Source organism: Cydia fagiglandana, chromosome 7, assembly GCF_963556715.1.
Source record: "Cydia fagiglandana chromosome 7, ilCydFagi1.1, whole genome shotgun sequence".
NCBI lineage: Eukaryota > Metazoa > Arthropoda > Insecta > Lepidoptera > Tortricidae > Cydia > Cydia fagiglandana.
The window spans coordinates 18,478,836-18,506,775 of NC_085938.1; the positions used below are offsets into that span (position 1 = coordinate 18,478,836).

General features: G+C 37.6%; 3 protein-coding genes across 8 annotated transcripts in view; 2 read left to right on the forward strand and 1 right to left on the reverse strand.

The window, feature by feature from the left end:
* The window catches only part of LOC134666094 (calcium uptake protein 1 homolog, mitochondrial-like), a 35,919-nt gene extending 23,502 nt beyond the window's left edge, over nucleotides 1-12,417 (reverse strand). Inside the window, exons 1-5 of one of the 2 annotated variants that reach the window (XM_063523247.1) lie at nucleotides 12,055-12,415; nucleotides 11,468-11,585; nucleotides 11,019-11,178; nucleotides 9,415-9,452; nucleotides 5,060-5,174 (exon numbers count right to left, since the gene is read on the reverse strand). In XM_063523247.1, the coding sequence (XP_063379317.1) occupies nucleotides 5,060-5,174; nucleotides 9,415-9,452; nucleotides 11,019-11,178; nucleotides 11,468-11,585; nucleotides 12,055-12,293 (670 nt within the window). In that variant the 5' untranslated portion in view covers nucleotides 12,294-12,415. Of the gene's footprint in view, nucleotides 1-5,059; nucleotides 5,175-9,414; nucleotides 9,453-10,231; nucleotides 10,392-11,018; nucleotides 11,179-11,467; nucleotides 11,586-12,054 lie in introns of both variants that reach the window. The other variant, XM_063523245.1, reaches the window with a different exon arrangement.
* On the forward strand, nucleotides 355-4,543 carry LOC134666095 (carbohydrate sulfotransferase 11). The gene is made up of 4 exons (XM_063523248.1): nucleotides 355-728; nucleotides 1,897-2,146; nucleotides 3,214-3,533; nucleotides 4,156-4,543. The coding sequence occupies exons 1-4, from the start codon at nucleotides 534-536 to the stop codon at nucleotides 4,522-4,524; spliced, it is 1,134 nt and encodes a 377-aa protein (XP_063379318.1). The 5' UTR covers nucleotides 355-533; the 3' UTR covers nucleotides 4,525-4,543.
* A 294-nt stretch (nucleotides 12,418-12,711) lies between the features above and the next one.
* The window catches only part of LOC134666091 (2-oxoglutarate dehydrogenase complex component E1), a 61,442-nt gene continuing 46,213 nt past the window's right edge, over nucleotides 12,712-27,940 (forward strand). For 4 of the 5 annotated variants that reach the window (XM_063523236.1, XM_063523233.1, XM_063523237.1 and 1 more), the window contains exons 1-2: nucleotides 12,712-12,840; nucleotides 15,616-15,743. In XM_063523236.1, the coding sequence (XP_063379306.1) occupies nucleotides 15,657-15,743 (87 nt within the window). In that variant the 5' untranslated portion in view covers nucleotides 12,712-12,840; nucleotides 15,616-15,656. Of the gene's footprint in view, nucleotides 13,060-15,615; nucleotides 15,744-27,940 lie in introns of all 5 variants that reach the window. The other variant, XM_063523234.1, reaches the window with a different exon arrangement.

A 27,940-nucleotide genomic window follows, 5' to 3' on the forward strand; every position in this document is an offset into this window, starting at 1 on the left:
TGTGCCAGGGGATATTTTGTAGAGAATATTCGTGACGAGTGACACTTTTTCATTGCGTTTGAACGTAATAAGTCGGGACTCAGGTAGGAAGAAGAACATGGTGTTGATGAGTTTGCCCAAAACATTAAAATATCTATATGTTTCAAATTGATTCAAATTGTTTTTTACCGGAAAAAATTAAAACTTGAATTAGGTATGTACCATGAGAACCTGACTAAAAATTAAATAAAAAGTAAAATAAATAAAATGAAGCATTGACATTCCAATAAAGTTTCGTATTCATTCGACTGAAAAAAAAAAACTAAAATAGTATGTTTTACGTATCTCAATTTGTAAATACCTACCCAGAAGCGTAGATAAATACGATCCATAAGGACAAACGACCATCTCAAAACAGCCGTATAACAAAATCGATAAGCGCGCTCATGCTCAGTACCGGGATGCTGCGCTCACCAAAACAAATGTTTTAGCGCCTCCAACACAACCTTAACAAAATTAATATTTAAAATAGTCACTCCACATGTCGCGACAAAATGTTCTCAGTGAAACGTATCAGAGCGAGAATCAAGACGAAAACGACGCACTATTTAAGATGCGGGGCGAAAACGGCCACGTTTCTGTTCTGGGCTTCGCTGTACATGGTCGTTATGAGGATGACGATATTCAAGGGGAGCTCGGAGCCACCTGTGAAGGAATGGGCTATTCCTGACAACTACACGAAGTGGCTGGTAAATGTTTGGTGAAAGTGATATTTCTGTTTTGTTATTCAGTGCCTGTTGCTTTGCCGGGGTGCATCCCCACTACGTCGTAACGACAGATAGTCGTGAGTAAATATACAAGCCACGACAGTGCGGTTAACGTTCTATATGTGAACACCTCCATTTAAATGTACAGGCTACGATGCAAGACTATCAGTAGTTAGGTACAGTCGACGTCAAAGAGATCTTTACGACTAACGTTACAAAAAATTATTTACACGACTTTATTGTCATAGCATTTAGGTCGTGTAAACATTTTTTTGTTACTTTGGCTGTAAATTTCTCTTTGACGTCGACTGTACCTACACCATAATTAGAGTACAATAAAGTTTTTATCCACGACGGAACGGAGACGGTAGTATACGCGTTTAGGATGAAAGATTTTCTGTGTTATTCGAATAAATATTATCAAATATCTATCTATAGGACAGAACAGAAAAACAATTGCGGTTTTCTGAAAAGAATTTGTGATACAATATCGATGATTCTTAGATATGTACCTAGGTTTCAGTCGAATAATGGTCACTATGACAGTTCCTACAAGCCTCTTTTGGTTGGATTAGGTTAGCATCAAATAATGATTGCAATAACAGCTGACAGCCGAGAGCGGACGAGTTATCTAATCTCGTAAACTTCCTTTTAAGTACATCTGTTCTGATATTTTGAATCATTGCCGAGTTACATTTCTGAAAGTTATTAAATAAACTTGCTTATTTGCATATGCTCATATTCTATTCAATAAAACTGCAAACAAGTTCTGAAATTTCGTTCAACAGTTGGCACTGTACTGTCTTAGTTCCACAGCAACAGTTATACCTCTCGCGCTGAATGATGGTCCCTGTGACAGTTAATTTCTATACGGAACAGTTGTCTCGTAAAATGTTTGTAGACATTTATTGGAAGTTTAGCACAATAATTTATGTATAAATTTAACATTTGAGTAATAGAAAATACGGTATTTGTAGGAGGGTTTAAGGAACTGTCATATGGATATGGACGGATATGGTTTGACGCGGGTGGTATACATCAAAAATGTAATAACATGCTGTTAAGACAATACTAGACAATAGAGGGTCAGCCTTTGCCCAGCAATGGGATACAATGAGCTCTTAACAATATCAAGAGGACTTTTTTTCAGTTACAGGGCCCAGTCTTAGGCGAGGACGACACCGACTCAGAGCCCGCCATAGACTGGTCAGAGCCAGACAACACCACCATAACCGAGCTAGAGAAACGAGCGGCGCGCGCACAGACCGTGTGTAAACAGAGACATATAAGACAGACTGTCAACAGTAAGGAGTTCTTTGTGGATCACGCGCATAATCTGGTGTGGTGCAACATATTTAAGGCGGCTAGCTCGAGTTGGTTATACAAGTTTAATATTTTAGGTGGGTAATGAAAATCGATAGTGGGCAGGCATGATACAGTGCAGAGAAAAGTACAGCGAAGTGTGACAATGTGATGATTTGTAAATACAGTGTTATTTAAATATGTAGGAATAATATGAGAATATCCGAAACTAAACACTCATTTTGTGAAGTTTAAGAATAATATGTGCCCGTGTTTGATAGCCGGTATAAAGATGGCGCTGCATTCTGGCACCATGTTTTGTGGTAACTGAATGGGACATACATCATTTTTTGACAGCCAAAATTCAATCTTTGTAGAAACTATAAAAAATACTGGAAAATGAACCCAATAACCTCTTTTTTTATGAGAACAGTAAGCTGCTTGGCCCGAGTCTAGGGTGTTTCATTTTTCCGAATTTTCGATTTTCACCTGACTTTGCTCGAATTCTTGTTCTAACTGATAAAAAACCAACTCAAATAACCAACGACTCTACATCGGAGGGGAGTAAATGGTCTAAGCGGCTACCATCAAAGCGGAGAGTCGTGTGATACTGAACCTTCTACGTATAAATAAATTTTAAAATTAGTAGTAAACTTGGATTTTGGTTACTCCATAAATGTTCTAATTAAGATTTTTCAGTTTTTCCACCTGTTTCCAAAGGAAAAGTGCTTTTATCGTGTTTTAGACGCAAAATTCAGTTTTCTCATTCGATTTCAGTATCAGATCAGTATATTTTGTCATTTTAGAACATAGTTCATTTTCACGTAATGTATGGGTTTCTCACTCTACCTTTTTAACATGTGCAACCTCTAAACGTTATTCGATTCTTTTGAAAATTGACATAGATAGTTTTTAGTCTGGGGAGACTCCATTGGTGAGCAAAGTCAGGAAAAATATCACAACTTTTTTTTCTCCATACAAAAGTGAATCACCCTACCCGAGTCTATATCGGGCGCAAAATAGATTGTCTTTTAAGTTGTCTTTTCTGCCAGCACTAATCAGAAATTATCTTTAGCTGATCTTGACTCTGAGCTGACTTTACAGATCCTACCCCTATCAATCTTATAAAATCTTAGATCTTAGAAAATAATAGTATTTCTTTCAGGCGGCTACGACAAGAAGTTCCTAGCGCGAAGCAGACACACACCCCTCACACTAGCCCGTCGAAAATTCCCACGACCAAGCACAGAAGAACTCAGAGATGCCATCAACACGCCGGGAGTTATCTCCATGCTCATAGTCCGAGAGCCCTTCGTGCGTCTGCTCTCGGCCTATAGAGACAAGTTGGAGAATATTACGCCGCCGTATTATAGGAAGCTGGCGAGAGCTATAGTGGCTGAGCATAGAGAGGGCGCGGCGAAAGTTTTAGGACCAATAAAGAGCTTCGGACCGACTTTTTATGAGTTCGTCGCGTATTTAATACAGGTGTGTTAATATTTTTAACGTTTAAGCTAACTTTGCACTGTTTTGGCAAGTGATAGTAAACGTAAAATTCCTATGAAATTTAAGTTTACAAGCGATGCCAAGCCGTGTCGCTATAGTATTTTTCAAATAGGATGAGTAGGGTGACAACGCGTGTCATCTCCATACAATTTATAACCAATGTCGCAAAACTTAATTCAGATGACATCTGTCAGCGTTTTAAAAATAATATAGTTTTCACATTGTTAGCTAATAGTGATAGAGTTAGACCGAGGTAAGTCTGCAACGATTTTGATAGCACACGCAGTGCAAGTGTTACGTTATAATTTCATAAGCGTTTGACGTTTAATAACACTTGCACTACGTGTACAGTCAAGTGTAAAAATATGGGTGCATATAGCTTACTCAAAAATATGTCCCATATTCTTAATTCGCCGGCATAAGAGCCATGGGACATATTTTGAGTATGATCACTTTGACTGTACCAGACTGTACTATCAAAATCGTTGCAGACTTATATTGGTTTGACTCTAATTCTTATTTCAAGATATACATAAGTTTCACTAAATGTTCAGTTAAGAGGTTACTATGTTGTTTCAATAAACGTATTTTTCCTTTCTTTCAGAAACATAAGGATCTCGACCAGAGATTCCCTTTCGACGAACATTGGGCCCCGTATTACCACTTCTGCTCACCGTGCGCCGTCAACTTCACAGTTATAGCCAAAGTAGAAACCCTATCAAGGGATTCAGGGTATGTCATATACGAATTAGGGTTGGCGCATGTGTTAGGCAGACGGGTTAGGGACCGAAGAACGAGACTAAGAACAGTAATGAACAAATCCAGAGATGGAAAAAACACGACAGCCCTATTGAAATACTATTTTAGTCAGTTGGATGAAAGTATGCTGAATGATTTGTTGAGAATATATGGTATAGATTTTGAGATGTTTGGATATGATCCTAAAATTTATAGAAGTTACGTGAGGAAATAAAGTTTATGTGATGTGTTGACGGTGTTGTTTAATTTTGAGGCACGAACAATTTTAATAACAAAACTTCCAGACATAATACCGACCGTTCTTAATAATATATTTAACACGAACAATTTTATTATTGATTAGATACAAATGGTACAATAAATTAAGACCGCAAACAAGACAAAGTAAAAGACAGGATAATAATAAGAGATCAACTGATGATTTTGGATTGACGGCGCCTGGCGCGTTTAAAGGTAAACTTGAATTACTTACTAAAAAAGGTTCGATTGTCAATGTTAGAAGTCGCCGCGTATGGCTTGCATTTTTATTTGATTGATAATTTCGGACGTGGTCATGTGTCGCTTTAAAAAAATCTCCTGACGTGATAAGACGTCATTGGCGCTTAAAGTTATATTAACACCCTGGTGGACACTACATAGACGCACAAAGGCGTAATCTCATTGTACATTGTTCTAACACTAACTGACTAACTGTGTCTGGCAATTCTGGCATAGTGTCCAGCATAGTGTTAAATATTAGGCGCACTTACTTGATAGTACAGTCAGCAAAAATATGTAGTCACTGAAGGTGATGAGACCCGACGAGCCCAGCTTGTAGAAGATGGAATCCTCGTCGAGATCCAAGTTCAAGCGTTGACTGATGCTCTGTACAGAATAATACATGTAAAACATACTTGTAACGTACTATAATTGAATCATTTTACTCTTGTGTTTGTATTTTTACAAGCATGCGGCCCGCCAGATAAAATATGACGTCCCTCAGGTAAAGGTACCTTATGGCGGTTGGCGCTTACGCTATTATTAACGCCGCTCCAATACTATTGCGGTGCTATGCGATGTAAGCGCCAGCCGTCATAAGGCACCTTTTCCCGTGGAGAGTCACAAATAATAATATCATACAAAACACAATGGCCCGTTTAGAGAGTTACAAACATAAGAATAAAACGATTGACGTATTCATCTACGAGCCTTTAGAAAAATACTACTTAGATAAAACTCTATTTAGCAAATTCTTTGCATCTCTTTATTTCATTGCATATTTTATATAGCACAAGTTTATTTGATTTAATGTCATTCGACCAAACGAGAACAGGCAATTTGAGATCATATACCAATTTTGACGCTTCGGCTGATTTAGACGATGCGAGAACTCGCATGCGAGTTTCATGCCATTGCGGGTTTTGATCGGTCGGTTGAATTGGACGTAACCAATAGTCCGCAATGTAACTAAAATCGCATACGAGTTCGCGCGCAGTCTAAATCAGCCCTTAGTCTTCGTTCAAAGTTTGGTCAAATCAGGCCTAAGAAGACTAAATTTTGCCGAACCGTTCTAATTGTGAACAAAACATAAACACGTTTGGATGGACTAACTGGGAAGCAGTGGTATTGAGCTGAGCCTATTTGTGCATGAAGATTGAAGTGTTATCGTGAACAGTAACTGAAGTAAGGCCAATAAGATCTGTCCTTATGATCATGCCTTATGTTAAATTAGCTATGAATTTGAAAGTCTATTCATCCTCCATTCTTTTTATCTGGGACAGAACGAAATTCTTAATTTTGAATGAAAAAGCTAGTGCTTAAATGGCGCGATAAGTGGTCTAATTTGTCAAATACAAAAAAAATAAAATAAAAGTGTACGTCCAAAAAAAACCTAGATGAACTATTTATATTATATTTTTATACATAGGTATATACAGGAATATCTAATATATAATGTACTTGAAATTAATTAAAGTAAAGAGTTAAAGACGAAATATTTAAATAAGTACCAAAGTGGACAGGAATAAATACAAGTTTGACCAAAACGGACAAGGAAGGATGAACTGACTTTATGGCACTACACAATCGCCTTGCCAGTCAAAATAAAACATACTTGAATAGAAAAAGATAGAAAATAAGTGAGATTATTTCCTGGGTAAGTACTAAGTGGGTATAAACGCAAATAGTCTTACTCGGCATTGCAAACTATTCTAAAAAGAAAGGCAACAAGTGGTCGTGTAGGACCCGTTGTGCTGTATACCCACCTAAAGGCCTGTGCACACCGGCTGCGTGTGCGTGACGTGCACGTGCGCGTGCGGTGTTGTAGTATATAGATCCTTATGAGAGATGGCACACCGCTTGCGTGACGTGTGCGGCTCCAACATTTTAGCGCACGCACACGCGCCACTCTCGCAAACGCAAGCCGGTGTGGGTCAGCCTTAATACTAACCAGAGTTATATTTTAGGGCCACCCCACACTAGCGTCTTTTGAGCGTTAGCGTCTAGTCAGCGCTATGGAAATTGGCGTCGCTGCGCAGTAAATTTGCGCCAACGTTGTGTCGAGCAGCAGCCATAGAGTTGACTAAGACGCCGACGTTTTAGAGACGCTAGTGTGGAGTGGCTCCACAGTTCTGTAAGTGGCTCTTAGGGGTTCCATTCTAAGCACAAACCTATACTATAAAAACACAAGCAAAGGTCTAATCTACGTCTATAACTACAGGAAGTCATGTCATAAATATATAATTAGATATAGAAATGATCGATACAGTAGGGAAAGAAACAAAAAATCTTTGCTTGCACTGACAGAACAACCAATTAGTGCACACTGATTGAACAGTGGTGGGTCTAGAAGAAAACAGTACCTCTTCGAAATTCTGAAAAGACAAGAAAGTGGTGTGAGTGGGGAAGTGCCGGTGCAAAAAAGTATAAAGGGGAGGCGCTATATATAGCCAGATCATAGGTCATTACTGAACACATTTGTTGACCTGTTAGTCTACATTGAGCTTTGACGATATCGTCGGGTGACAAGCAAGAGTCACTAAGTACTATCAAAAAATTAAAGTAACAATGCACTTTATTACACTTGTAACACGGTTTATTGTCCAATAATTTTAATGATGTTAGTTAGTGACTTTTGTATGCATACGCCCATGAAAAATAAAAATCCTTTCAAATGTTTTTTGATAAATCAGGGAAACTGTCATAGAAATACTTATTATATACATATTTAAATGATAGTTTTAAGAAAAACGTTAGTGCACCACTATTCTGGTTACTCTTCGCACCTTATTGAAAGCCCTTTTCCCACAGAACGATGACAAATTGACAATGCTGCTTTTTTATTGCATTTTGATGGGTTTTACTATTTCAAAAAAGTAACGATATGTTTTATAGATACACTGCCTAAGAACTTGGTGTCATTAACTTTTTGAGTGCTAAGCGTAAAATACAAAACATGTAATTCAATATAAAACAAGTGTTCTTTTCCTGTTGCTAATTATACTTGATATAAAATCAAAGAAAAGATAAGAAGTAGAACAAAAAAAAGAACAATTTCTTTCCTAAAATAACAGCAAGTACCGATAACTGTGGACGTCAAAAGACGGCATGGAGTTTAGACAAGCGTGAATTGACGTCTTTGGCTCTTTGAAGTTTTACGAGTATACGAAGTTGGTCATAGAGAGGCATAATTAAAATAACTATCTAGGTAATAATAGTAAGTACTAACAGCAGCATACTTAAGTGACTGGTGGACATTATATCTTAATATCTTAAGGTCTTTATGGTAATGTCAGTGAACAGTGTGGTCGACGATACCATCGTTGACCCAATTATCTAACCTATCCTAGACCTTATTCCAACGAGATACGGTCTACTAATGATCAGTTAAGTGTGTTGCTGATAGTACCATTATGCCGGCTGTACACATCCGTCGAGAGCCTTTCGCCGGCGAAAAACCGACGCAATCAGCGAAGGGCAAGACGAGACGAGTAAAGGGGCCCACTGATTAACAGTCCGCCGGACGGTATCGGCCTGTCAGTTGTTCGGAACTGTCAAAATTTTGTTCTAACTGACAGGCCGATACCGTCCGGCGAACTGTTAATCAGTGGGCCCCTTAAGAGCGAGACGAAAAGGGAGCAGTGTGTACCTATACACTCGTTCTCGGCCTGTCGCGGGGTCGCGACGAGTATGTACAGCCACCATAACATGTTGATATCAAAACAGAGAGCACGCCAACATAGGTCAAAGTTAGATATCAAATAATACGGAAAGAACTAAACAACATGTATACGATATTAATGTTGACACTTAACAGTTAAGATAATATTTAGTCTAATTAGATACCTCATTAAATAAAACCATTAAGTTTCGAGATCGTTATTAATAAAAATTCGTGACACGAGTCACATTATCATTACTAACAACAGCAATACTCTTAACTAATCAATTGTAGACCTTATGGGTTTACAATAAGGCTTACAAATTGACATTCAAGTGTAGACGTAGTGAGTGTCACGTACACGTAGTCATTATATTTAAGAAAGACGATTATTTAACAAGGCATTTAATTTCATACAGTTAGCAGCGGTAGGTAGGTATTAAGTAAACAATATGTTCAAAATATAAGCTATTAGCTTAAATAGCTACCTCTGCTGCCGACTGTAATATAACGTGTGACTAAAATCATAGAGAATCTTTTACTAACCATAATTATAGCTTTAAAATAAGTGATGTATTTATTTGAATCCGTGAATTGGCACAGAAATCAAATTCCTTGAATGTAGCGTTACTGCGAAAATCTGGCTTTCCTTAGGAGAAGGGTCTTTTTAGGGTTCCGTACCCAAAGGGTAAAACGGGACCCTATTACTAATTTTTAAATCAGTGGTTGATTAGCTCTTTATTTCAGTTACACTTACACGTCATGTAATGGTCCTTTATTAAGAGGGAAATTTCATATAATCGACAATTCCGATTTTTAAGTAGGTATAATAAATATGTAATAGTCATTTTATTGTCTGATTGTATGATATATTTCAATATACCTCGTCTCGTTGGAAAAGCACAAGTATAGTTATCTATATGTATTTACTGTCATAAACCAACAAACATATTTTTATTGACTCACCTTAGGGTCGTATCTCCGATATTGATCAAGTCCCAACCCTGTGAATAAAAAGTAAAAAGGTATCTAGTGACATTTTATGAATATAAATAGATGACATATCATTTGAGCGACCGGCGGAGATTTTCATTTTCTAATTGGCTAATTGTAAATGGTGGTCAAAGGGCTAACATACTTACTATAATAATCATCATCACAGGCCTTTCAGTCTATTGCAGACTAATACAAACATACAGCCACGAAAAACGTTGTCGTATAAGAGACCTTATATTATTGCAATAAGGTTTAAGAATTATTACTATTTACCGGTTAACTGTGTGCACGATACGGCAAAACCCGCTTAAGAAGATTCTGAAGGGATCGCTGCAAAACCCCTACTAAGGTTACAACTAGGTATTTTATATGACACGCAATAGTCAACTTTATTTGAACATCTTAAGGTTCATTTTATACTGAGCCTTGGTCACTGGCTATGGCCGACAGTGGCGATAAAAAGTTAAAACAATTTGCAGAGACCAATTATTTTACTTAAGTACCTATAGATAATTTTTAAGACTTTAAAGGGGCGATGAGACGTGATTCGTATTTTTTTAATCTGGTCCGTTAAAGGATTAACATGGTCGCAGGGGCGTATTTTGAAATTTGACGTCAATAAGTTTCGCCGCCCCAAAAGTCAAGGAAAAAAACAAAAAGCAAGACTCCAGGGGCAGCACATGTCGCCCTTAGCGGATTGGCGCCCCGAGCTATGGCCCGGATCCTAGCCTAGGGTAAATACGCCCCTGCATGGTCGTCTTAAGCGGGTTATACTTAGTAATCTTACCATCAGGCTGTTTGACACCAGGCGTCATGGACCTCAGGAAATCATCCGGGGTCATAAACACCTCATGCTGGTCGTGGTGTGTCGCCTGAACAGTGGCAAAGTAACGGAATACCTTGTCCGGGGTGGAATACTGGCGCATGCGGTTTTCGTATTCAATTATCTGGGGTGGCAGCGTCCGGGGCAGAAAAGAATGCGGTGTCTTAACTTAAAGATTTGAGGACATTAGCTGTCTTAACCCTAGAGTGGGTATTCATGCTATGAGAATATAGCCACCCGTGGCGAACAAAAGTGATTACTCGGTATATTTGTAACAGCTATGTTGACTGAACGAAAATACTTATAGTATTTTCGTTCAACATAGCTGTTCTTGCTTTTGCACTTTTAGCCAGGGCTGGGAACCGGTTTTTTTTTAATCCCAAAATAGCCCAATATTTTAATTATTTTATGCTCTTTAAGTAGGACTGAATCATGTATTTAGGTAACAACTTCGTATTATTAGATTGTCCCATTAAAAATGAAATAATAAACCAAAAAACGAAAAATAACGTAATAATACCGGTATTAATTGTTAGGAAAGCGGAAAATCGTGCAGAATGGAGAGCCTTGGTGCAAAAATAACGACCTCATGTGGTCGCGACCCTCACTCATGAGGAATCGAGGAAGAAGAATAATTGTATGAAGAAAATCAAAAGTATCATTTTGTAAAAAAGGCTCACTAACCACAAAACTGCCATTACGGTAAAAATGGATGCCAAAAACCAAAAAATAAAAGTGAAAATAAAAATACCATCAGGTTGTTTCATGCCAGGCGTGATAGCTCGTAAAAAGTCATCAGGAGTCATGTAAACCTCCGTGCTGTCGCCAACTGTTAATTTGACAGTGGCGAAGTATCGGAAAATTTTATCAGGTGTAGAGTATGACCTCATTCGGTTCTCATATTCAATAATCTGTAGCAAATACAAAATAAATATTGAAACATAAAGAAAATAAACACAATGCAGTTCAACAAAAATTTTCAAATTATATGTCACATTCTCAAGTAAAAGTTACCACATTGTTGCTTGCCATAATGACGAATTTTGCTTGTATCTTTATACAAATAACCTGTCAAACATCCTTATGGCAAGCGACAATGTTTTACCTCTTGCTTGAAAATGACACATATTGTATACCTTAAAAAAATATTAAATATATATCCATTATATATCAGATAAATGTGTTGCAGTTAGTACACACCTTCCTATCTCTGAATCCAATTTTTTCCTTCCGATACCTTTTCTTTTTGGTGTCTGCATCTTCGGATTCAACTAGCTCCTCTGCGGCAGTAATTGAGGGAAACACTTGAAACCGTATCCTGAAACCATAAAATATGTGATGAAAACATTTGTCTTTCATTACAAGCTTTTATTTTACTTGCAATGTATGTTTGGGTTAAACCATCTAGATAAATTAGACATGCTTCCCATTATTTGATTAAGCAGAAGCTCCATACATATGTAAGTTGGATGAAAATGCATTATGGTACTATCAAGCTGATCTGATGATGGACACATGAGGTGGCCATAAGAACACTGTGATAAAACAACGCAATCTAATTGTGTTTTGGTTTTTTAGAATTGTCTTGATGAGTATCGTCACATGTTGAAAGAAAAGTACAATCAGAGATAAAAGCTTTTATTGAAACTGAATAACAAAAAAAACTAATTTTCATTTCTGGATAACGAGCATGTGGATATAGGAAATGATAATAAAACAGCAGCAATTGAGCACAATACATAAGACAGTTTTATAAGCTTCTCTATCTAAATAATATTGTCACTTACCACAGTTTATAAGATGTGTATGCAGCAGCACCAAACAACAAGGAATAACATAAATATCTATGTGACCTTTGACGCACACTTTCTTTATTATCATTTTTCTTGTAGTCGTGATATTTACGAACCAAATTATGCGAATTCGAAGCAAGTAAAGGTTTGGATGCCTCGGTGATCAAGGTGATTCGACGCAAAGTACCCAAATCCTTTGGCAATTTGAGGAGATAAGACGATATGCTGTACATGGTGGCCAATGTAGATAGTCAGGTGAAATTTTACACAGCTCTACTAATTATTGCCTTCTGTTTGTATTAGTTAAATGGAGAAAAATATCCTCAAATTTTATAAGGCCATTAGGCCACAGACAATAATTTTATTTTGAACTGTCAGTGTCAAAAGAACTGTCAGCTGATTTGCAACAGATAGAGAAAAACGTGACACGTGTAAAATCTTTCAGCATTCTTATATCTATGCTTTCAGCATTGACCAACTTCCTGCATTGACCAACATCAAAGATGTAATAAAAATTACTGTTTAACATTTATTTCTGAGCGACTTCTCAGCAAGAGAGAAAACGAGTACATTTTTTCAGATTCATATTCTATGTGTTATTATGAAATGTGGTAGAAAAATAATATAAAACATTTATTATTTATACGTAAAACGAACGCGAACAAAACGAAAATTTGCGAGAAGTTGATTGAACGTAGTAGTCTTATCTGTGGTTGTTCTTTGAAATCAAAAAATTGACTACGCTTGCTTTGCAAGATCCACTTTCGAATAGTGTCAAAGGTAAATATCGATAAAGATAAAAAATAAGTAAAAAATCAGAACCACGTTTCAACAGTGCCATGCGGAGAAATATATTTTTTGTGTGAATTTGTGTGCTATAATTTCGTCGCAGACGAGCGGATTACATAACCTTGAATCACGGGACTTCAGTATTGATCACATTAATTTTATTTAAATTTTCATACAATTATAAACGATTTACGGTTCATACCACATCAGGTACGTATTTTTTAAACTTTTATCATAGTTACAGTATTTTAATACATTTTATTTAAATTATAACAAATTCATTTCGGGCGAATTCGAATCGGTTTTACGTGTTTTGGCCAGATTTGTTAATAAAATGTTTCTTATCTGATAATAAATAATTCAACACTTGACATTGTAATTTAGTGATATAAAAGTAAATTAAAGCGACTTGTTTTAATATGCATAACTATCAAGGTTACTTTCTAAATTAAACAATATGTTATAGATGCAAATGCAAATATTGTTTTAAATATAAGATGTAAACAGTCCAATGGATCTCTAAATACTGTACTTGATAGCACTGTCTTAAAACTGTCTCAATTTTTGATTAATAAATGTGCAGATCTTATAATTATGGGGTATTCACATGACCCCATGAGTCAACTCATGACCTCAATAATGGCACTATTTTTTTTTTATATGTACATATACCCAAGTTCTTTTTAAAATGATGTTTTAAATTGGCGCAATTACCAAAAACAGTATGGAGTATGGAGTGGAGTATTTTTAATGTATTATTTGTAATTATTTAATTGAAACAATCCAATTCTAGAGTACTTATTTACCAATTGCCATGTCTATATATACAATAATAACTTCAACTTTCCTAATTGATGAAGGATCTCATTTGAAAACAACTTTTTTTACATATATGATGTTTATGTTTCATCAATCTGTAGTTATTTATTGTATATACTTGGTCAAGCAGATCTTGTCAGTAGAAAAAGGCGGCAAATTTGAAAAATGTAGGCGCGCAGGGATTACGTCTCATACAAAATTTGAATTTCGCGCCTTTTTCTACTGACAAGATTTGCTTGACCATCTATATTATACAAATTTTTGTTGAAATATTTCTACATTGATTTATTATGAACAATCATGTTAAAATCAATATTCGGGGGCAAACTAGCACTAAATCAGAATGAATTAATTAAAACAATAGCTCATTATTTACCATAAAACTGTACTCTAACCATTTCTCCCATGCCCTTGAACTATATTTAGACTAAATTCATAGACAACAGAAATAGTGGCTGCAAATTTTGAGTCTGTGCCAAAATGAAATGTATAAAAGTCAATGTCCATACCCAATCTCAAATCCATCAACTATTAGATTATTAACTATTGTTAGTGTTATTAGATATCTGATAGATTATTATTTATTTAGTTAGTGGTCATTACATAAACTTTAGACACTTTGCCAGTTTGGCATTGTGATCAAGGTGCCCTAAATACAGGTCATATTATTACTTTTTCGTCTCATACTCTTTGTTGATTTACCTTGACATTATTATGAGTACTTTTTATCTTTATTGTTTAGTTCACACAGTAAATGCATATACAATCACATGTAACACACATTGTATGTTATTTGAATTCTTATGTGTGAGGGATAGAGGTGGAAATGGTATACTTATATCTAAGACTGGGTCATGTTTGATTTAATAGATTATTATCGAAGAAGAAAAATATTCAACGCTTGTGTTAAAGCAAGGAATAATATTTTTCTTTCATATGTGCTGCATGTCAAGTACTGTCTTAATGTTTTTAAAGTAACAAATTTAATAATACTGTTTTTCAAGCCAGATAATGTTTGGCATGGTAGGTAATTTGAGCATGTTTGTGGTACAAGTATGAATATAAATCAAGATCTGAACTGAACTTATGTAAATAAAGATGATCTGCTACTATAATAATAAAGATCCTTTACAATAACTAGTTACAAATAGCTATGTTTTTGTAAAAAAAACATCTGCTGTTGGAATGCATACAAGCTGTGGTGTTTAAGCCCCACTACGGAATGAACCACATTTTGTGTGTAACCTGTGAAACTAAATCTAAACATTCTAAACGGAATTTGAATTTATACTAATAAACTAATTAATTAAATCTGTTTATAGTTTGAATTGGAAAAATTAACTATGTCTATTGTATCATATTTTTATGAGTATATGGCAGGTTTCTACAACTTAATGACTAGCACCCTTGAGTGAGATAGTAACCACATTTATGTTTATACAGTGTGGAAAGATAAGTCGGGCCCTGGAGGGAAACTACCTTAAATCCTTAAGCTGGCTCATTTTACTTAAAGGAAACATTCCTTTATTTTAAAAAGAAACAAAACTGCATTCAAACATTTTTCTTTTTGTTCATCTAAATGTTCATGGCTTGTCTAAAAAATCTTGAGCATCTAAATATTCGATTTTATGGATATTTTGTACGACAGACGAGCCTAAGACCTAATGTTTCTTGGAGAAATGTTATCATTAACATTAACTGTATCGACTAGTACAATAAAATCGCGAGTTTTTATTTTTGGGAATTTTTAGTCGTATCGAGTCCCGGGCGAGGCAAGCGAGTTTTAGAAAATCTTTGAATGCAGTTTTATTTCTTTACAAAAATAAAGGAATGTCTCTTTTAAGTAAAATGAGCCTACTTAAGGATTTAAGGTAGTTTCCCTCCAGGGCCCTACTTATCTTTCCACACTGTATACTTTTTTTCAATGCAATGTCAATTTGTCTGCAGACCTGACACTTCACCAGTAAGGAGCCAGGCATAGCACAGCCATGCATCGCGCAAGGGTAGTTTTTAACATCTCCAACAAAGTTGGCAACACAGAGAGATTTGCATCATGGCTCCTCAACAAACCACAGGTAAGAATTTTATTTATATACCCTCATATACATTGGTAAAAGTAAATTGGGGTAACTTAGAAGGGATAGTTTTGACAATCACTATTATATATTAAACCATACTTTTGCAACACTTATGCTACTGCAGTATGCATTGCAGTTGCAAGGCATCTTGCTTACTGTTGCAAAAGAAAGTGCTATTCGTTTGGTAGATAGGTATTAGCAATTTTTAAAATTACCCGATTTTCAAAGTTATCCCAATATGACTTTACACAATGAGATAAGAGTTATAATCAAACCAGTTTGTTGTTAAGATGTTTCTGAGCACCTTAGCCACTCAATATCTGATTAAAACTGTACATTACCAGTGAAAGCCGTAACACCTCACTTGATCTTGCTCAGTTTCATTCAATATTGTAGTATGCTAATCATGAAGGGGGCTCGAGCCGGCTTGTTATGACCTTAAGATCTTTGGTGCTCAGTATGTTAATGTTATGGCGACTGCACATAATCGATGAAAGCCTCACTCGACCTTGCTCACGTCCATTCAATATTGTAGTATGGGATAATCATGTGGGGCTCTTGAGTCCGCTATTATCTGGACTGTCTATGTAGTATGTACACATATCATTATGTGCCATTATCGTCGCCTACACTTGACATAATCCTTATTGCGAAGGTATAAAGTCCAAAGATGATCAATTTAGTTTTGCTATTAGTGGTAATATATCGTTATGTCAGCTCATTCACGTGATTCACGTTTATAGATGGCAGTTTTATTACGTGGTTAATCCTAAGGACGCTTGGCATTAGTAGTCGCTTTCGTAAAAATTGAGCTAGACTGTTAGGTTAGGGTTACATCTTAATGTAAGTCTATTGAAAAGCAGAGTTTTGTTTTCGTAGAAGAAGACATTTTGAGTCGCCTTTTTTCTTTGACTCATACATAAACTCGTTAACCTTAACATTTAATGTGTCATAAAGGGTCACTTCCGCTTCACTGGATCAATGCCAATGTCAACTTTGAAGCTTTTATGGTTTAACCATTAATTTCAACCTTGTGGCCTGGTAACTATATTTTACGTAGCGCTCAAAGGTTTAAAGATAAGTACCATCATCCACACAGTTAACTGACTATTCGTAAACCTGCTTGCAAAGTTAAGAAAGTTGTTGTCAGTTTGGTCAAGGAATTTAATTTCAGTACCATTTGTCACAGTGACAATAGTATGAGGTTCCTAGCTAGAATATTGATTGTCAATTTGACAAGGTACGAAATGACGCCGAAATTATTTTTTTGGCTGTACGTCGTACTGTAGGTACCGTGACGTATGTTCCCACTCACATGTCCAACATATGTCGAGTTTCAACGTGAGTGACTTGAGCGCTACGAAATATTCCGTAACTATTTAAATTACATCATATATTCACGATTTTTCTGTCGGAAAAGATGCAATAAAGTAATAAGTAGGTACGATTGTACCTACTTGTATTGTAGTTGAGAAAGACAGACGACGGTGATAACTTGATAAGATTATCGTTCGGTAATCAATTTAAATATCGAAAAGGTTATACATATCTCCTGAACGACATTGAAATCATGACGAATAATAGCGAAAAAAACAAGATATTTCTTTTACTAGGTTTTGTTTACTACTTTTTATCATGTTTTGCAATTCAACACGAAGTAATTAAAGAGAAAAACAACTGGTCATCACGTCAACAACTTTAAAGAATCGCAACGCATTCCTGAACTTGGTATCCGCTTACCATCGGGTGGGCTACACTTGCTTGTCACCAAACAAATAATAACTCGCATTATATACATCAATATTTGAACTGAAATGATGTCCAACTAATATTAAAGTAATTGAAACAAATTATAGTTTTGCAAATAGATGTCTTCAAGAAATCGGATAACGTTTCATCACGATCACGCTCCGCGATTGTTGCGCCATTTAGGGACCGAGCTAAATTGGTTGTTCAATACTTACGCTATAGAATTTCCAATTTAGCAAGAACCCTAAATGGCATAACGATCCCGGGTGGTGACAGTACATAAACAACAACGAATTTTTCAAACGGATGTCTGAGAAATGGGATAACATACATACATAAAGAACAAAACATCCGGATATAATGATAACCCCGTGGTTCATCTACTTGAAATATAAACAAATGAAAGCTACAGTCTTATCTATCAAGACTAAAGATTTGTCTTCCCATAATCGCCCTCTTATCAAATGTCTACCATGGTTTTTTTATGATTGAGTTATGAATCGTCTATGTTATGATCACGACCCATGAATGGACGAGCCCCCAGCGCGATAGCGACATGATAACGTTTACCACTTATCTGACGGCCGGAAAAGTCCGCGACATATCTTGGCTTTATCTATTTTGTCACTCCTCAAAAACATATGAGCTGAGATAATGATAAATAGTTTTAATTTTTAATGACGCAATCGCTTGTTTTTAACTTAAAAAGCGGGAAAGTTCTTAATTTGTTTTTATGTAGGTAACTTCATCTGATTTTTCAATGACTGCTGTTGAAAATTCACAGTTTATCTAACTGAAATTATGCCAGGCACCCACTGAGATCCTGGAGAAAACGAGGGAAATCGTAAAATATTAAATATATGCTAAGGCATATCTGATTATGGTTTTTTATCTAGGGTATTTGCTTTCGGAATGTACTATTAGATGGAGGGTAACTGAGCAAAAACTAATTTTAACCAACTTTGATATTTTATGTCATGTTTATTCTATTATTTTGCCTTCGTACTTCTTGCTAATAAACACTACATTCATTCATAAACATCATTGGTAGGTACATTCAATGTCAATCTTAAAATCTATAAAAAAAGTCAAAGATTACAATACAATACAATTCAACACAAATCCAAAAATCACTAATTTCTCAACCTAAACTAATAACTAAACTTATATTTAAATAACAACACTTAATTACAAACTACAAATTACATAACATAAAAAAAAAAAACACACACACACAAGTCAAAAACAAAACAGTCACCCGTCAGTCAAATATCCCACCCCGCGTCATCCCTGGCGCAAAGGTGCCCAAAACGCTTGCCGCATTACCGCGCTGAATCGCGATGGACAACCTCTGCACCAGGAATGACCCGGAGCGGGGATCCAGGCCTCTATCTCGCAACCGGTTCCCAACCTCCTTAAAAAACTCTCTAGCCTCTGAGCACCAACATCCAGCCGTTTCGACTGCCAGAGGCACAAACAAATAACCGTCCAATTCCGCATACTTCTCCCGTTTTCTCAGCGCTGCCACCTCAGCAGCTGCCCCTGCTGCCCTCACGGTGCGGCCAATGTGCGATGCAGCAAAAGTGCTAACGCATGTAGCGTCCCAAAGCAAGCACTTTCCTCTCCGCCAAGGCACCAGCGTCAACCCGTCAGGCCTCTTACCATCCGACCGGCTAAGGCCTGGGGGCTCAAGCATGCATGGGACATTCGCGGAAACAAGCGCCCTTCGGATCAGATCGTTAAGGGCGTGATGGCGTGGGAATCTCCCTGCACATCGACCACAACTCAAAGCGTGGTGGCCGTTGCTCTCCACCATAGTACCGCAGATGCATAAGTGAGGAACACACACATCGCAGCCCAGACGAAGAGCCACCGCCACCCGCATCGAATCATTGTCAAGGAGGGTGCCCAAATGCGGAGATGGAAGCGCATGTAACCACGCCCCCGATTCCGATTGGGACCCCGCCAGCAGCCTCGCCCTATCCGCCCCCACTGCGTTCTCCATCAGACCCTCGACAATCCTCTTGACTCCAACATCGTCCCATAGCCGTTGTACGTCCGGCTTCTCGGGTCGGGGCGCGTCCGGATTGAGAGTCATCCAAGCCGCCAAAGCATCAGCAGCGTAAGGTATGGATACCCTGTTACCATTAGGAGATAAAATTCGAGTAACAAGATCCACGACCCCACTCGCCGATGCCAAGAATGCCGGTAGACTCACATCCCTCACGCGCCGCACCCCCAGACCACCACTCCGAATGGGCAAGGACGCCAGGTCCCATTGTTCTGGATTTAAAGCCACATTCAGCAAGGACTCAACAGACTCCCTCAAAGCACAGTCAAAGGAGTCCATTTGCGTAGGGTGAAGCCAAGTCGGTACTGTGCGCAAAAAGTACATGAGCTTGGGAACAGCAAAGCAAACCCGCAATAGCACGAGAGCAACATGCGCCGACAGTTTCTCTAATCTCCCCCTTGCCATCAAGAGAAGCTGTCTTCTAACCTCGAAGGCCTCCGGGACCGCTTCTGCAAAAATAGGGGAGCCCAAAAGGTTAAAATTTTGACCGGACACCACGGTAAGACCGGGAAGGATATCATAAAAGGAGGGAAAGGAAGAACGGGCCCCGGCACTACAGGGGAAGAACTCGCACTTGGTAGAGTTAACCTCTTCTGGTTTTCCTCCTATGGTGCCATCATCCAGATACCAGATGTTTAACGGGGACTGAATTTCGGAAATCGCCTTTTGTATCCCGAGACTGAATACTAGAGGACCCAGCGGATCACCCTGCTGCGCGCCGACTTGAGACAAAATCTGGGAACCGTTGTAAAAGAGGAATGATGGAAGCGAGTATACCTGGAAGAGAAACGGATAAAGGGAAGGGACCTTTTCTCGGACTTCAGTCAGAAGTATATCGCGTTCGATGGAATTAAAGGCATTTTTCAGGTCGATTTTTATTATAACACAATCCGCGTTGTTGGGGTCCACTGAAAAAGACCGTGTGGCGTGAATAGCGGCCTCGCACCCCAATTTAGTGCCAAAACCTAACTGTGAAGGTTGAAGGTACGAAGCCATCTCCTCGCGCACAGCACGACACCCAAGTTTAGCCGCCAACCGTCTAAAAGTGCTACCAATAGCGATGGGCCGTATACCCCCGTCCTTCTTCGAAAGTGCGCATAAAGATGCTCCATAAATATAGGGACAAACTTCCAGATTTACCTGACCGCTAAGCAAAAAGTTGCATAATTTTGTCAAGCTTTCCAGCAACCGCAGACCGTTTTCCCCCGCGGATCCAGATGTAAGCTCCTTTAAATGCGTTGGTCTAATACCGTCCAAGCCGGCCGCCGAACTGCTGCTAAATGAGCCCAGTGCCTGAGCTACCTCTTCTGGTCTCACAAAAAATGCAGGAAAAGAGTTATTGTCAGGATCCTGCGGAAACGTAAGCGGCCTAGAAGGGGCAGGATGTTTCGTCTGTAAGGCGGCAAGTGTCTCCGGACCCGAAGGCGCCACGCCGTCGTCTGACATTAGCACCCGCACTGCACCCCTCAGGTCACCCTCAAAAACTTTAGACTCAACAGTCTTAGTAAGCGAAGGCCGACTCGTAAACCCTGCCTCTGCCCCCCAATCTTCCGCAGAAGTAAAGGCATTAGCTGAGTCAATGTTTCGTTTTACTTTGGTTGTCAGATTGCCCGGGAGCTACTGAGCTTCTGGCGTTTTAAGGGCAGAATATGCGAATGACAACAGAGCAAACCACTCACCCGTACCATTTGTGTCTAAGCACCTATCAATGAGGTCGCTCATTTTACCAGCAGCCAGATTCCGTGCACCCTTAGGAATATGCCGCAACACCTTCACTGACTGTTTCAGGATAGCCAGGTCGCCTAATCCTAAAACACTGGGTTCGGTCATTTGCGCCGCTGGCAGTGGCCCGGAGAGAGTGTCACGCTGCAACACCGAAGGAGGTTGAGGCGAAACCGGGCGAAGCACATCTTTATGCTCGAGCCCTATATGGACTTTGAGCCCATGAGAATTAAAAGTTTTTGAAGAGTTCGGGCAGTAAGGACACACAGATAACAAAGACGGGTCAGCCATATTAAACATACAATGTTCCAATGTAAAATACAATTATGAAAAATACAAAATGAAAAAATAATAATAATACTAATTACACTAATTACATTAAACACATTCAAATTCCGCTCTAAAAGTCAAAAACTTTACTTAAAAAATTATAATAAGTCTATAATTGCTTTCAAATAACATTACTTTTTTATTTAAATAATAAAACTTATAAAAATAACCAGGCGCGGATCCAGCCCTCAAAAAAGGTTGTGGTCACAGCCACTCCAAAATCGGCCAAGTGCGAGTCGAGGGTACCTGATGATTCCCCGACCAATAAATTCGCAGAGGGGTCGCAAGCGATTTTTTTCAGTCTATACACGGTTTACCCTTGAATTGCCGACAGACATTTCATCGAATTTTATTTCGAAGACAACGCTTCAAGTATTTTCATTTCATCGACAAGTTATTGCGTCCAAGAATCGATACTAGTAAATTTAAATCGGGGACTTTTAATTGGTACTTGAGTTATTTTAAATATAGTTTATATCGTGGGATTTCTTTACGGGTTTTCTTATTTCATTTTGGTTTGTATTTAATAAAATTTGTCACGCGTAAAATTATTTCAATTTGTAATATTTCGTTATCGGAACTAAACTAAAAGCAGTCACGTCAGTCGACTCACTCTGTGCGATTATAGCCGTTTATTACTGTATAGGGTGGCAGGTCGCGGGTAGGGTTTTAAAATAATCTAAACCTACTTTGAAACCCGTTCGTGTCTGTGTGGGGTCGCAGTTCTAACCTAACCTAAACCTACTTTGATAGCCGTTCGTTTCTGTGTGGGGTCACAGTTCTAACCTAACCTAAACCTACTTTGAAAGCCGTTTGTTTCTGTGTGGGGTCGCAGTTCCAACCTAACCTAAACCTACTTTGAAAGCCGTTTGTTTCTGTGTGAGGTCGCAGTTCTAACCTAACCTAAATCGACTTTGATAGCCGTTCGTTTCTGTGTGGGTCGCAGTTCTAACCTAACTTAAACCTACTTTGTAAACCGTTCGTTTCTGTGTTGGGTCACAGTTCTAACCTAACCTAAACCGACTTTGAAAGCCGTTCGTTTCTGTTTGGGGTCACAGTTCTAACCTAACCTAAACCCACTTTGAAAGCCGTTCGTTTCTGTGTGGGGCCGCAGTTCTAACCTAACCTAAACCGACTTTGATAGCCGTTCAATTCTGTGTGGGGTCGCAGTTCTAACCTAACGTAAATTTAAAATTTTTACAACAGAAAAATATGTATATAAAAGTGTAGTACGACATATAAAAATGTATTAAAGTAATACGTCGAACAAATGAATTACATTGTTTAGTAGTTATGCCAATTGAAATAATTTGAAACGAATCAGCGATCAATTAATATTCGTAGAATAGTATTTCTACGCAATAAGAAAAATTGAAATAAATAGTATATGAAACATAATAACGCCAAACAATATTACTAGTACTAACGTTTCGATGAATCGTTGTCGATGAAATAATATTCGATGAAAAGTTTGTCGGCAAAACAAGGGTACACCGTCTATACACACTTAGCGCCGCTTGCACCATCCCAATAACCCGGGGTTAACCCGTTAACCCAGTGTCAAATTGTACTGGTAACCATGGTAACTCCAGGTTTAACCGGTTAACCCCGGGTTAGTGTGATGATGCAAGTGATGGCGCTTAGATCTATAGATAACTACACTAAAAAACTCCTTCGGCTGTAAATTAAAAGCTGGCAATAAGCTGGAAATAATTGCCCCTGTTAGTAAATAATCTATATTCTTGCAAATAATTAGGGCTCTGTATTCAGCTGGGGTGCCTAGGTACCCTGATTCTCCGACCAATTTTTTAGCAGATTGTCTATTCGCGAAAAACGGTCCGACACAGATAATTTCATAATCATTTAGATTTCCAAGTTTGGTTAGGATTGGTTAAGTTTTGGAGAAGGAAACATTCGAGTACGAAACCTCTATTTTTGAGATTTTTACGCAGGGTTTTTCGCCTTGTCCTTATCGCACTAGTTTTAGGAGCCGCTTCCGTTAGCGAGACGGGTATACTTACCTAAAATATTTAAAACTCAGCTCCTGTTTCGTCTTAACGTTTCGCCAAAAATGGTTTCGTAGAGTCAATTATTCGTAGATGTAACTTTTGGTCGACTAACTTTTGGTAGACTCTTGATTCACATATCATTCAGTTCGCTTCTGTGTAAATTAGCAGACCAATCATTAGAAGAATTTCATTTGGTAGAGTAATCTTTTCATCAAGCAACCTTCAGTCGAGTAATGTTTTATAACTTTTTTAAAGTTTTTGTCAAGTGGCACTCTGAACCCTGCCTAATATCATACAAAAATATCAATTTTAACATTTATTTTATATCTCTGGTTCCTATTTAGCTAACGTGATAAAACTAGTCTGCAATAATAGACTATTTAATAATTGTTCAAAAGAAATAAATAAGTTTTTGACATTATCAATAGTTTATGATTTATGAACAAAATAAGGCCAAAATCTGGAAAATGTCCACATGTAGAGCACTTGCCCCTACCCTTAATAAGTAGTCGAAATTTTACCAAAAATGGCATGCGATTTTTTTGTAAGGTCTATGGAACCTTTTCCATACCTATATAGACCTCCGCTCTGAAACTCCTATGACAGTCAATTAAAAGCTGGAATTACTTTAAGAAATTGTACAAACAATTCTGAATGTTTAAATTTAAGACTCCATAAGTTAATAATTTAATTAAGGTGGTTTGCTTTTCATACAAAATTCAATCAAAGCTCATTAAGTAACTACACACTATTAGTACACAAATATTTCCGCATTTATCTTCTTTCGAATATTCGTTTGCGCGAAATTAACAGGAAAACAATGTTTCATACAGAAATCATGCAAAAATCATAGTTAACTTTTCATCAATTTTACGTATGTGTGTGTCACAAATGTCGTGTACAGATACATTTGCGACGTTGCCATACCATTTCCGACGTTGCCGGGCTGACCACGGCTCGAATTTGGAGTGCCGTCATGTTTAGTGCAATTTTATTGACACTGATATTTGACAGGTAGTTAATTGACCTAAGCGAGAAGTTCGTCAGCTTAGCTAAGAACTATCATGGCGTGTTATGCAAGCAGTCGCTTTTTTGCTTGCAAACGGAAGATTCCCGGTTCGATCCCCAGTAATTGTATGCTGGAACATAACTTTTTGTATTTTTGTTACACCTAAATTTCGTATTGTTTTTTTTTTTTATTTAATTTTTCTTATTATCATAAATCGATTATTAAGTATGGGCTACACGTATTCTTTTATTTTTACAAAGATAATTAGAAATTATACTCTACCTAATCTCTCTGATTTTTACAATCAGGACATCCTCACTGCAATAAAAACCGGGCAAGTGCGAGTCGGACTCGCGCACGAAGGGTTCCGTTCCGTGCCATAATGCAAAAAAAAAACAAAAAAAAGCAAAAACAAAACGGGCAAGTGCGAGTCGGACTCGCGCACGAAGGGTTCCGTACCATAAAGCAAAAAAAAAACGGAAAAAATGCAAAAAGAAAACGGTCACCCATCCAAGTACTGACCCCGCCCGACGTTGCTTAACTTTGGTCAAAAATCACGTTTGTTGTATGGGAGCCCCACTTAAATCTTTATTTTATTCTGTTTTTAGTATTTGTTGTTATAGCGGCAACAGAAATACGTTATCTGTGAACGCTACGCTATCACGGTTCGTGAGATACAGCCTGGTGACAGACGGACGGACGGACGGACAGCGAAGTCTTAGTAATAGGGTCCCGTTTTACCCTTTGGGTACGGAACCCTAAAAAGAAGTGTATAAAATTTCCTGTGGTTAAAAATAATGGAATCTTGACGTGTCTTTTAATTGAAAAACACGTTTTAAAAATAAGTTACGGCAAATATGTAACAATTATAAATCTAATACGATCATTTATATTCTTCTGCTTTCATAAGTAATCGTTTTTGATTTTTAAAAAACCTGATAACACTGAGTATGTGGGGGAAGCGCTGCTGGCCTAGCGGAAAGCAATTCGGAGGTCGCGGGTTCTAACCCCGGCTCGTACCAATGATTTTTCGAACTTTTGTACGAAATAGCATTTGATACCTACCTATTTATACACCGATACCTATTTTTCGGTGAAAGAAAACAATGTGAGGAAACCGGACTAATCCAAATAAGTTTACTCTCTGGGTTGGTAGGTCAGGGCAGTCGATTTCGTAAAAACTAGTGCGCATGCCAATTCTGGGATTAGTTGCCAAGCGGAGATTGAATATCTGGGAGACCGACCAAAGCTTACAAAACATAAAAACTCAAAAATGCGCGTTTTCTCATAGACCTAGCTAAGAGATCAAACCCCTTATAGCAAATTTCATCGAAATCGTTAGAGCCGTTTCTGATACCATCCAAATATATAAATAAATAATTATATATCTAATAATTGCTCGTTTAAAGGTAAGATAACACAAAGGAGAAACAAAAAGAAATTACCTACTCGCACCAGTCTTGAACCCCAATCCTCTTGCACGTATTTCCACGAACATACCGTTACGCTATTGCAACATACTTACGTTGTGTGAAATTGTCTACTACAAGGATGACGGAAACACTGTTTGCATGTGTGAGTAATAGTAGGAAAAAGCGTGACAGCAACACTCCGTCGAATTAAAAAGGTGGTTTTTGCACAATGAAGTATTCAATGTTTATTTTAATAGTTCAATATTTACTTAAAGAGTGCGCGAAACATACTTTTAAGTATACAAATACCAAGACCATTTCACAAAAAAATAAAATCTGAAATTTTGCAAAAGTGGTGCCATCTAGCGAGAGTTAAGTTTTGAGTAACCTAGGCGAACCACCTTAATTGCTGTTTATTCTGTATGACTAATAATTTGAGTTGTCAGCTGATATAAATACAGCAAGGAGTTCTATTTCACTAAGTATCTATAGTATTATATAATTGTGTTATTCAATTTATTTATTAGGTAAGTTGACATTGTTTATATGGTAATTTTATGTTGTACTATCTTGTGAGCGTTTTGGGCCACCTGTAAAGGTGGCCACTGACGAGCCTTCCAACAGTCCAAATAGCGTGGCTGCAATCCAAAATCGGTCCGTGAATGTCAAAAACGTACAATGTTTAATATTAGGATGCCTTCCATTTGGATGAATCCATTGTAACGGCATCCATTTGGAAGGCTCGTCAGTGGCTTGCTTTACTCGGGCAGTTTTGACGTTCATCAAACGATAATTCTACGAAAAGTAAATCTGCGTATCGATCAACTGACTACTCTGCGTACTTATACCTAATGAAATTCTGCCAAAGCGTCTGCGATACAAAAATCGGCGTAATTCTACCCGGGGAATCAATAGGGCACCTTATTAGGGTTGTGGGCATGCCCACCGTGCCCACAACGGTGGATCCGCGCCTGAAAATAACGTCCTACTTATATAACTAACTCACAATTTAAAATCATCAAAAAAAAATGCAGATTACAAAAAAGAAAATAAATTATAAAAAATATAATAAATAACATTAACCAACATTATATTCATAAAATTATTACAAAATTAAAATTTGACAGATTGAAATGAAAAGTATTACAGAAAATTAAAACGAAACAAAAAAAAAAAACACAACACAAAATAAAATCCAAAGAACAATATTTAAACAGAATCCGCACAATGTTCAAACAAACAAAAAGATGCACAGTTGCTGGGATTCGAACGCAGGACTATCGCCGACCTCGAGCCAAAAAAAACACCGTCAATACCCCAGTGCTACGAAGCCCATATTCAAACCGTCGAATTTTAGGTTCTGATGAGTGTGTGTACTTTTCCTTAAGATTCCGGTGTGGTATGTTTACCTTGTGGTTTACCCTCATCAAGAAAAACAAACTACCCAGAATTTTATTACACACTTAACAACTCAGAAATACACTCTTTTTACACTAACTTGTTATTAGTTCTACACATCCGCATACGTTGACTGTATATCCGTTGTTGTTGTTATCGTAATTCATTAATTGCCTTTGGAACTTTCGTTTCCGTCACTTTAAGACCACTGAGACACTTCGATTTCATCTCGTATTTATGATTCTTAAACGGGATTACAGCCCGAAATAACGTTATCACTGGTTTTTTGGAAACAGTTGAGCAGATTTTATCACTTTTTACTTGATACTAAGTCTGATTTATATTTATAAACAACAAAAGTTCAAGGAGCCGATGTGTACTAGTTGACAGCAGCGCCATCTCTCTATTATTTGATATAAATCTAGTAGGTAATGTAAGAAATACGTTTTCGATTGATAACCCAACAAAACTGATAAATGACCGTGAAATGAGAA